Genomic DNA, 12,333 nt, shown 5'->3' on the forward strand with positions numbered 1-12,333 from the left:
TCAACACATACCTCCAAACGAGGACATTTTAAAAGGTTTTAAATCATAAACGGATTTTAAAAATACATAGATAGAATCCCGAAATATAGCCACATGGAAATGATTAGCAAAATTTACCAAGCAGATAGAAAAATATCTTGAACAAGCTAAACAGCAAAGTTAATATCTTACCAAAGTCACAAATGACTAGAAACATAAGAAACATAAAACACAAAATTCAGAAGGACCTTGCTTAGTTTGTTACCACACAGCATTCAGAACTTAGACACACACCATGCAGTGGCCTCTCTGCAGTGATGGCAATATAAATGATGATAGTGGCAATTCAACCAAAAAGAATATACAAAAGAATAGTTGAAGAACAAACAGGAAAAAAAACCCATAATGTTAAAATTAATACCCAGAGGCAGTTGTAGAGATGGCTCATCTGTTAAGAGCAATTGCTGCTCTTTTTTTTTTTTTTTTTTAAAGATTTATTTATTATGTACACAAAAGAGGGCGCCAGATCTCAATACAGATGGTTGTGAGCCACCATGTGGTTGCTGGGAATTGAACTCAGGACCTCTAGAAGAACAGTCAGTGCTCTTAACCCCTGAGCCATCTCTCCAGCCCAGCAATTGCTGCTCTTACAGAAGATCCAGATTCAGTTCTCAGTAACTACGTGGCAGCTCACAACCATCTGTTAACTCAAGTTCCAGGAGAATGTAACACCCTCTTCTGGCCTCCAAAGGCACTGCAGCCATGTGGTACACACACACACACACACACACACACACACACACACACACACACACGAAAAACATTCATTCACATAAAATAAATAGTACCCTGAGACGCTCTCCTAAGCTCCAGCATCTGATCTTTATGCTGTTCCAGTTGTCTTCGAAGATCCTTCAATCCTTCAAGCCTGGTCAGTGGAAGTGGATTGTAAGCACTTACTGAAAGAAAATGGTTAATTTCCTAAAAGACAAAATCAACTTAATATTAGTTGAGTATGCACTGGCTAAGTGTGAAAAATAAAACAATAAAAGAAAAAAATATTAAGTAGTGTCTAGATGCTGAAACATGGAAGAACTATGCTCCTTCCACTTTCATTCTGACAATGTTTTAAAGGTTTAAATTCTAAGAGTCTCTTATCTACATCAGATGTCAACACAATAGACTTCAAGACTGCAACAGCAAGCTGAATTGGAAGGAAACATCTCAATTTTTATTTACTTAGTAGTATAACCTGAATTTTATATCTTAATGCATTAAATGTTTTCAGATTGATAGTCTAATAGAATTTTAAAATTATAACATTTAAACGAGAATAGAGACAAACTGAAGTTTATAAAAGATTAACATGCTAAATATCATCACTAATATAAACATTATTGACCCTCAAAGAAAAAGGTGGCAATTTTGAGATATTAATGAACCACAGGACCCTATTGTACTAAAATTAATAATACTTTGTATTATATTCTTTGAATATTCAAATTCTTTTTTGTCAGGAAGCTTTGATATCTATACTTTAAATGCAATGCAAGAAGATGCATAATGATCTGTTTTGAGGGGCTGAAGAGAAGGCTGAATTATTAAAAGAGCTGGCTGCTCTTGCAGGGTACCTGGGTTCAGTTCCCAGAACCCATGTCAGGTGGCTTAGAACTATCTATAACTTTGGCTACAGAGGAATCTGAAACCTCCTGTTGGCTTCCTTGAGCATATGTACATATGAGGCATACACACACAGACACATAAATTTAAAATACATATGTATATTTTAAAAGATTTGGATTTCATTTAAGAAGGTAAATTTCATGTATTACTTTTACTACAACAGAAAGTGTTGTCTTTATCAGTGGAGCATTAAAGGTTTTAAAAGAAATACTACTGCCTATATTCTGTAATACAAAACTATAAATAAAACTTTTATTACCTCTAAGAGTGAAAAGGGTCCTCCACTATATTTGATTTTCTGTTGAGTAAGTCGCAAATTCTTAAAAACAACATGGTCAGGAAAAGGATCCAAAAGTTTAATCGTGACAAAGAGGTTTTCATTGTCCTTGTTATCTATCACCAAGTACTTCAACAGCTCCAATACCTAAATAATTACCAAAGGACAGGGAGAAAAGCCTTAATTGTATTCAGAGAGCCAAATCTCATTATAACTGATAAACCTCTGATAATCTAGAAATGGTCTAAAGGTATATATGGTACTCATTTATTGGTATGTATGGCTTCAAAAACTAAAATACGTACAGTGCTATATATACAAAGCGGGCATAACAAACACAGTGTTAATGGAACATTTTATATGGGACCTCACATACCATAATAGTGAGAACTGCTCAGTCTTCTACATTTCAGTGTAATAGACAAAACTATCAGATTTATTAGATCAAAATTTCCAATGGCTAGGTAACTGATTTCAAAGATTAATCCACTAATAATGTCTTCCCCATCACTTATCAAAAAACATTCCCATTAAAACTACTAATTATACCAGGTAAACTTAAAGCATTCAATTCCTAAGAGTATCGTTTATCTCAAATACTCCTCTGTAGATGAACTGGGAAATTACCTGTTCTTGAACCTCCTGATAATCCACAAGTGGTATAAGTGTGCCAACAATAACATGAAGATGGTTTTCTAGAGCATCCTTACAGTGAGTTACAGCTGTATGGCAAACTCGACTTAACAGGTCACAACAAATGGAAAAGCTATGCAATGATATATCTGTGAAATGAGAAGGCCTAATAGGAAAAATAAATTAAAAAAAATAACAAGGTCTAAGAAACTACTCTAAAGTACTATTCAAGTCATTTTTACTCAACATCTCTAATTCTGACATGGCTTGACAAAAACGTCACTTTTATATCTAATACTTCAATGGTTACAATCCAAAAAAAAAGCATGTCAGAAAGATAGAGAATATGCGGCCTACGCACCTGTTTTCTGATAAAATTACTGAAAAACAAATAAACTGTCAGTCGTTCAAAAAAGAGATCCAAGGATCACTGCAAGCCCGCAAGCACTGAAGGACAGTCCCAGCAGTCATTTTGTAATCCCAAGTCTTACTCTTTTTCTCACACTTTCCTCATCCCCAGTCTTCTGATAGTGCTCCTGATAGTCAAGTAACATCTGAAAGGTACTATCCAAAAGAAGGCAAAGAAAGCCAGCTGCACTGAACACACACAGCAAGAAAACCATTGACAAGTCAGCTACTTGATAACAGCTGGTGTCTGCAAAAAATAATAAGACAAGAAGGGAAGGAGGAAAGGAAGGAAGGAGGAAAGAAAAGAGAAGAAAATGAATAAAGGTCAAACAAGGTGGGGGTGATGGCTCAGTGGTAAGAGTGCTTACTCTGAAAGCAGGAGGACCTGGGTTCCAATGCTAAGCACCTATATAAAGAGCCAGGCATGGTTGTTCATGTCCATACCACAGGACTGGTGGGCCAGGAGCTTGCTGACCAGCCAGACTCGCTGAAACAGTCAGGTTCTCACTTAGTGAGAGATGCTGTCTAAAGGAAATAGGCGAAAGGAGATAAAGACATAGTATGCCCCACTCTGGCCTCCTGCACACCCATATTCTCAACATAGATGGAGCAGCATTCAGAGTCAAACCTTAGGAAAAATCTGATTTCAACACTTAACCTCATTATATATGAAGTGGTCAGATTTTATCAACAAAACTGTAAACCATGTAAAGAAATAAGGCATGGAATATTCAGAGGAAGAAAACAGAAACATTTCCTGAAGAACTTCAGACGCTGGAGTTACTAAAGAAAGAATTCAAAATAATTTTAAAATTTAATTAAACACTGAGACTACAAAGAAGGTTACTAAAGAACAGACAGCAGGAATATGGATGCAAAAAAGATCTACGGCCACTAAGTTACAGTTGGGGAACAAGACATTCCAGTGTGCTACAGAAGAGGATAACTGCAGATAATAATTGTACAGATCAAAAAGCTACAAGAAAGGATTTTGAATGCTCTCACCATAAGAAAATGATGAATGTTTTTAAATTTCCATTCTTTGAAGACATAAAAATATGACAAACCTCTGGAGCTAAAAAAGAAAAAGGCACAGCCAAATGAATTTATGAGAGACTATCCAGAGAATACAGGCCTGCAGTTCTTGTTATTTGGAAGGCCAAGGCAAGAGGAATTCCTGAACCCAGGTGTTTGAAAGCAACACAGCAAGACCCTACTACTTCAAAACACTAGTGAATAATAAGGAAAGAAAAACTAACTTAAGTATCAAACTTGAACAAGTCAATAACAAGTAATGAAACTAAATAACAAGTCATCCAACAATAACAAAGCCCAGGACCAGATGATTTCATTAAACTAATACTGATTATTCTCAATTATTCAAAAAATTAGAGAAAAATTCTGCCAGTTCATTCCACTAGCCTGATATTCAAACCAGACAAGTACATAACAACAACAAAAAACTATAGGCCAATATTCCTGACAAGCAAAGATACAAAAATCCTCCACAAGGTACTAACAAACCAAACCCAACATCATACTGCAGAGATTACACATAATCAGGTGAGGTTTATCCCAGAGATGCCAGGATGGTTCAACATACACAAATCAATAAAAGTTCTAAACCATATATCAACAGAATTAAGGGTAAAAATCTATGATCATCTCAACATCAAAAAAAAAAAAAGGAATTTGAATAAATTTAACATCCCTCCGTGGGAAAGAAAAAAATCTGAAGAAAACAGATATTTTAGGAATATACTTCAACAAAATAAATGTTACACATAAGTTCACAGATAACACAGTGAACAGAGAAAAGCTGAATAGTTTCTCTAACATTTTGAAAAAGACAAGAACTTCTTTTTCACCACTTCTATTTCAAGACCGTGGTAGAGCACACAGGAAAGAGAAATAAATTAAGTGTATCCAAACTAACAGAGAAAGTAAAATCATCACTATTTGCAGGTAAACTTAACGGCTCTACAAAAACAACAAACAAACAAAAAACTCTACTAAAACTAATAAATGTATTCAGTAAAGGTACACGTTATAAAATCAACATAAAAAATGGGTAAAGGTACACATAAAATCAACATGAAAAGAATCGGTACGATTTCTTCACACTGATAATGAATAAAATGGAAAAGGGGGAATGTCATTTATAATCACTACAAAAAATTTTTAATCTAAACAGGAACAATCTCCACAAAACAAAAACAAGAAACTTATTAAATATTAAGAAAAGAAAGTAAAAAAGGAAGAAATTCTATAATCACTGAATCATTATTAAAATGCTCACTCTACCCAAAGCAATCTATGTAATGTAATCCCTAAAGACACCGGAGGCTCCTTAGAGAACTAAAAATAAATAAGCATTCTGATTTAAATAGAACACACACACACACAAACACACACACACACACACACACAAATCTCAAATAGCCAAAGCAATTTTGAATGAAAAGAAAAAGCAAGAGTATACTACTACTTTTGATGACACAGACATAGTAGCCAAAATAGAATGAGATTATCATGAAAATGTACATACGGACCAATGAAACAGTACAGAGTGTTCACCTATAATCCCAGGATGCAGGAGACAGACAAGGATACTGGGAGCAAGCTGGCTACACACACCAGCAGGCATACTGGTGTGTTCTGGTTCCATTAAGAGACCATGACTCAAAGGAGGAGGTGAAAAACAATTGAGAAAGACTCCTGATGTCAACTTCAGGACCCTATATGCACTCCTGCCCAACATGCATGTGCTTGCACACACAAAAGACTAGCACACACAAAATACTGCTAATGCATCATTCCAATATATTATTTACCTTTTGTTGATATAGTGAATCAAAGTATAAATAACATCTCGAAGAACAAAGGCCCAAGCTCCTCCCAAGCTACTTTTTATATCTTTCAGTAATAAACTGACAAATAGGTGATATATTTTAAGAATTCTGTGCTTTTTATAGACATTATTTGTCTCAGCTGCTTGTTCACAAATGGCCAAAAGAATTTTCTGATAGGAATCCTAAAAGAGATACACATTTAGAAAAAAAATTTAAAAACAAATATATTCAGCTACAACCAAATAGTTTATACTTTACTAAATGATCATTTAGATACAGGCTTGATGTCACATGCAAAATATTATATTAAAATTGTTAAAAGTCTATTTCACTTTATAAAAAGTTTCCACATTAGTTTTCAGAAAGTAAACTGAAAGTCAATATATTATGATGAAACAGTAAACACGTTCCCTGAACTAATTAATAAAGGTAGGGTCATGAAATCCTGGCCTGATATATAATACATTTAGTTAACACTGACTAAAATACTAAGATACAACTTGTAAATCAAGTGTTTTCCTTTTGAAATTAGTCAAGTAAGTTTTCATGCCCCTCCAATATACTTAGATTTTTTTTTTTTTAGCTGAAAAGGACTTTTCTTATTAATTATTATACTACTAATGCAATATGTACTTACAGGGATTTTAGAAAGAATTTCTAAAATGCTTTTAAACTTAGTTTTATGACAGTTACTGATATAGGCAAATGTTGCTTTAATAACATGTGATGGAAAATAGGGTGGATTAGGAGCAGGATCCAAATCCCTAAAGAAAAAAAAAAAGATAGTATTTTCAAAACAAAATTAAAGAATTTTTAAAATCACAAACAATAAAATATAGTTTGCATACATGAATCTTCCCCATGGACATAACATCAGATAAATTTGTTTAAAGTAATTGATTTATTTAACCTTTTATGAAGTTAATGGCAGCCCCAGAGTTGGGACTCAGCAAAAGTTCCCTTCAGGTCTAATTTACAACTCTATACTATAGTATTGAAAGACCAACAGTATCTTAAGCCAGGTGACGCATTAGATCAGTAACATTACTTACTATATTATAACGCAATTATAAACTCTAAGTACTTTTTCAGCATTACTACTAATTTATACGCTTGGCACAGTCAGCATTTTTAAAAAGCAAGTATTTTTAGCAGGGCATGATGGCACATACCTTTAATCCCAGCACTGGTGAGGCAGAGGAAGGCGGATCTCTGAGCTTAAGGCCAGCCTGGTCTACAAAGTGAGTTTAGGACAGCCATAACTGCATAGTGAAACCCTGACTCACAAAAACAAAACCTAAATGAAGTATTTTAGGGACTGGGGAGCTGGTTCAGCAGTTAAGAGCACTGACTGCTTCTCCTGAGAACCCAGGTTTAATTCCTAGCACCCACATGGTGGCTAACAACTACAACCACCATGGGATGTGGGTTAGAGGAGGGCTTCTAATGCCCTTTTGTGGCCTCTATGGGCACCGCATGAACAAAATAGATAGATACCCATGCAGGCAAAATACCCATAGACAAAAGAATAAAATATTTTTAAGTCTTATTTTAGAATTAAGATTTTTCAAGTAGCTTACAATCAAGCAAAAAAAAAATCACTCTAATATTCATACACGACCAAGTGATTTCATATCTAAATTAAACTAGACATCCGGCTAAGGAGCACCACAAAGAAAGGAGGCAGAGAAAGGCAAGACGTGGCTAAGACAACCAGTAATAAAGAGAAACAGTCTCAAAAGGCATTAGGTAACTCAATGCTTAAATAGCAAAGGAAGAGTGAAAAGAAACAGGCTAATGGGTTCCCCCAAAAAGGTCAGCTAGAAAGAACAAGTACAGTAGGAAGGCTGCAGTGAAGGAGATAGGTAATTAAGGTGACTCTCAAGCTACAGCTAGCTCTCTAAGGAATGGACATACCCTGAAAAGTCACCAAGGTCAGTGTTTTGACTGGCATCAGACTCAGCTGTTTCATGTAATGTCATCAGTAACTCCACCACAATCTCTGGTAAATTATTAATGAATACTTGATCAATCTGTAAGGATACAAAATTAAAATATATTAAACATTTTTATATCTATGATTTTCATAACAGCAAAGGGTATGTATTAATTCCTTACTTCATAACTATAAAAAGAGACAAGCCCAAGTCTGCAAAGAAAACCTCTACATTTTCTTCTACTCAGCCAATCCACAGACTGAAATGAGCATAGGGAAATCGTAACAAACCAACCCTCCTTACTTCAACCTTTCTATCTTATAAACCATTTTAACAGAATTTGGATTTAGCATTAAATTTCTCAAACTATAATTCTCCAGCTAGCCAAGTTCCATAATCTACACTGTCCCTCGATTTGCAGTTTATTTTTCATTCTTTTGCTAACTCTTTAATAATCTTAACTATTAAGAAATCTTTGTGACTAGCAATAAGCCCCTTAGCTACCCTGTACTCTTCTGGTATCAGGTGATAATCCCAAAATCTGAAGCCAGTATCACCTTTCGTCAATACTTCACTAAAATGACAACTGTCTAAAAGGTAGATTTCTCACCAATCTGCTTCTGCTACAGGTAGCCTCACAAAGGGCAGAAATTCTCCGGGATTGCCAGCAAGCATCCAGGATCCCTGGCTCTGGGGTCACACGTGTGAGCTGCCAGCCAAGTCCAGCTTTTATGTGGATATAGGGATATGAACTCGGGGTAGTCATATTTACACAGCAAACACTTTACCAAACCATCTCCCCAAGCCCTATAACCTGAAATTTTAAAGCTTACATCTTTTCTCAGTAAGGGGTAACGGCAGATAAAAACTGAAGCCACACCTGTTTTCCTAGGAAGTCTTCACTTTTAAGTGTATCATAGACCTTGGTGGCAGTCTCTCTATTCTGTGTTATGCTGCTGTCTCCTGTGCCCTCATAGGCGAAGTAAGGAAGAATGTGCACAAGAATCTTCGGAAAGCAGTCTATCAACAGACTTTTCCAGCACTTTTGAATCTGATTAGCAATGGACTTCACCTCATCAAACTGACTTCTAATCACCAAATGTGGAATCAAAACCTTGTAACAATATCTGAAAATATGTAAATTTAAAATTTAGGTTATAAACATTTTCAAAGTAAAATTTTACATTAAAATAACAAAATGCTTTAACACAGCCAGTGTTTAAAGTACTATTTTAGATTCTTAAATATTCTTTTTATATTTTTAATTTTACATATGCAGGTGTTTTGCCTGCACGTATGTCTATGTACCACTCGCATGCCTGGTGACTATGGAAGCTAGAAGAGGACGCTGGATCTCTTGGAACAAAGAGGGCATTGGATCTCTTGGAAAAGAAGTTACAGACAACTGTGAGCTAACACATGGGTGCTGGGAACTGAACCTTGGTCCTCTGGAAGAGAAATCAGTGCTCTTAACTGTTGAGCTATTTTCCCACCCCTAAATCATTAAATACTCTTATTCTTATTTTACAAATGGCAAAATTAAAGTAAGGAAAATATAAATAAAAACACTTAAAAAAATACTTTATTCTCCCTCCCCTTTTTCTGAGACAGTCTCACTGCATAGCCCAGGCTAGCCTGGACTATACTTATATAGACCATGCTGACCTCTAAATTGTGGGAATCCTCCTGCCTCTCTCAAGTTCAGGAACTATAGGCATACGGTATGCACCACCATACCCAGCTAAAGAACTTTCATGTTTTTTTTTTTTTTTTTTTGGTTTTTCGAGACAGGGTTTCTCTGTGTAGTTTTGCGCCTTTCCTGGAGCTCACTTGGTAGCCCAGGCTGGCCTCGAACTCACAGAGATCCGCCTGGCTCTGCCTCCCGAGTGCTGGGATTAAAGGCGTGCGCCACCAACGCCCGGCTCATGTTTTTATACATAACCAACTTAATGCAATATTGTAAGATCAAAGGTAAAGCAATTTATAAATTCAAAGAACAAATATATAAGTTATTGCAAAAAAGAATGGATGATAAAGACCATCAAATGTACTTCTCTTTTTTTGGTACAGGGTCTTCTGTAGTACAGCCTGGCATTGAAATTGAACTCCCTAAGTGCAGAAAATGACCTTCAATTACTGAGCTTCCTTTATCTATCGACCTTCTCAGTGCTGGGATTATAAGTATGTACCACCATGCCTGGTTTATGTAGTCAGTGCTGAATCCAGGACTTTGAGCATGCTAGGCAAGCACTGTACCAACTGAGCTACATCCTAGTATTTTGCGATAAGCTTTGAAAACTCACAGAAATAATGATTAAATAATCCACTATCAACCAATAAGAAAGATATCAACCAGGAAATAATTACCCATTAGTAATATATCTTTGATTATTTTCCAAATTATATTATTATACTTGTGTGTAAGTCAAGATGCATAAGGTATTACCACAGCTTACTCAAAGATACACAACTGATTACTAATATTACTACCAACAAATCCTAAGTTCAAATACATCCTTATATACATTCTCAATGTCTTTTCTTAAAAACCAGGTAACTTCCTACCTGTGGCTATGGATGTGAGGGATGGGAGAAGGGTTGTCAAACACTACTGCACACAACATATATATAAACCTACCTATAGAAATCCTCAACACTTGTGTAGTTTAATAAAATAAAAGGAAAGGAAGATAAGTTGTATTCAGTATCTTGAAGGTTCAGCCATTCCAAAATCAGGTAATCTAGATGAGAAGCCATGAAGTCTTCTAAACATCTACACCCAAAAGATTTAGAGACTTTCTCTAAAACCTGCACAAAAGGAAAATGTGATGTTTAAGAAAATGGAAACATTCATCATTTCAGATAGTTAATATTTAAAATAGGACTTTGTAGCAGTCACTTAATGCTTTTCTACCTTGACTTCTTCATCAATGGCATAGGGGTAGTAATAAATGAGAAAATGGAAAATGTATTCATTATACTGCTGTGGCTATCGCTCTGTATAAATAAAATGCTGATTGGCCAGTAGCCAGGCAGGAAGTATAGGCTGGACAAGCAGAGAAGAGAATTCTGTGAACAGGAAGGCTGAGTCAGGAGACGCTACCAGTCACTGCCATGAGTAACAACATGTAAGATACTGGTAAGCCATGAGCCATGTGGCAAGGTATAGATTTATAGAAATGAGTTAATTTAAGATGTAAGAACTAGATAGCTAGAAGCCTAAGCCATTAGGCCAAACAGTTTAAATAACAGAAGAGTCTGTATGTTTATTTTATAAGTGGGCTCCGGGACTGCCAGGGCGTGGCGGGAGCTGGAGACAAACTCTCCAGCTACAAATGGCGCCCAATGCGGAGCATGAGCCCATGACCCTGAGATTAAGAGTCTCATGCTCTACTGACTGAGCTAGCCGAGCACTGCATCTAGCACATAGAAAACCCATAATAAACATTTAATAAATCATAGCATAATTTTATATAGCTGACTATATCTCAAAGAAAAGTCTAACGAAAATTTAATTTTTAGGCTCACATCCAAATTTTTAAAAATCCAAAAACATGCCACTCATTTTAATAACAGTAAGTAAAAGGTTAACTCATTTAAGACCAGTTCCCCTAAAGACTGACGTACAATAAAGCTCCATGGAACCTACGCTGGTACAAAGTTAATTGACTATCAGTCTATATTCACCACATTAAAACCCGCAACAAGAACTTGTAGAGGTTCCCAAATAACGAACTTGGAGTGGAAGAACAGGAAGGGTACCGTATTCTACAAAAATGGGATGATAAGTTTGCAATGACTGATTCCAGACCTCTTCTCTAAATGTAACCTAAAAGCCACATTGTCCTCAACTTTATTTTCTGGCCTTGTTAAATCCCAATATGCTGCTCCACAATCTATGAAGCAAACGCAATCAAAAAGCTCCAAATGTTTCTATCAATAAACAGTGTTCTAGAAAACCTGGTCTGTGTGGAGACAGACCACACACTATTGCTACTTCTCAATGAGTGCCTTATAAAATGCTCTTAAACTAAGAAATCATACTGAATATTAATATACCACTTAAAGAGTTATTAAGTTTGGCTGTGGGAAAGACAATAGTTCAGTGGTAGAGTGCTTACTTACTAAGTACAAGGCTCTGGGTCCAAGCCCCAACAGTGTAAAATACACATGTATACACGCAACTAAACTTGTTTCTAATATTCCCAGTCTAAAAAGAAATTGTTTCAAAGCATCAAATGACACACACAAACAATGTGAAAGTATTCATCATACCTTTTTCACAAGATGAGGTTCTAATCCATTTTCCTTCACAGATTTACACAAGGCAAACAGAGCCTGTTTTTCATAGACAGGGCTACAGTGCAAGACCACAGCTGTCACCATCAGTAAAACAGACTTTCTATTATGAATCTCATCCGGAAGATCAGGGTTCTGAGGATCACATGACTTCAAAAAATTGTAAGAATAATGACATAAATATATTAAATTGATAAATCAAACAAGCAAGCTCAAGTATTCTCTAACCTCTTAATAGCCTGCCAGGATTTAAATCTTATAGTAA

At 35.7% G+C, this 12,333-nt stretch overlaps 1 protein-coding gene across 3 annotated transcripts in view; it reads right to left on the reverse strand.

Moving 5' to 3' along the window:
• The window catches only part of Atm (ATM serine/threonine kinase), a 115,985-nt gene that overhangs the window by 57,807 nt on the left and 45,845 nt on the right, over window positions 1-12,333 (reverse strand). For all 3 annotated transcript variants that reach the window (XM_042280942.2, XM_042280946.2, XM_076576281.1), the window contains exons 24-32: window positions 12,045-12,218; window positions 10,408-10,577; window positions 8,650-8,896; window positions 7,750-7,865; window positions 6,470-6,596; window positions 5,815-6,014; window positions 2,567-2,738; window positions 1,922-2,086; window positions 828-960 (exon numbers count right to left, since the gene is read on the reverse strand). In XM_042280942.2, coding sequence (XP_042136876.2) covers window positions 828-960; window positions 1,922-2,086; window positions 2,567-2,738; window positions 5,815-6,014; window positions 6,470-6,596; window positions 7,750-7,865; window positions 8,650-8,896; window positions 10,408-10,577; window positions 12,045-12,218 — 1,504 coding nt within the window. The remainder of the gene's footprint in view (window positions 1-827; window positions 961-1,921; window positions 2,087-2,566; window positions 2,739-5,814; window positions 6,015-6,469; window positions 6,597-7,749; window positions 7,866-8,649; window positions 8,897-10,407; window positions 10,578-12,044; window positions 12,219-12,333) is intronic.

The sequence above is a fragment of the Peromyscus maniculatus genome, chromosome 7 (genome assembly GCF_049852395.1).
Source record: "Peromyscus maniculatus bairdii isolate BWxNUB_F1_BW_parent chromosome 7, HU_Pman_BW_mat_3.1, whole genome shotgun sequence".
Classification (NCBI taxonomy): domain Eukaryota; kingdom Metazoa; phylum Chordata; class Mammalia; order Rodentia; family Cricetidae; genus Peromyscus; species Peromyscus maniculatus.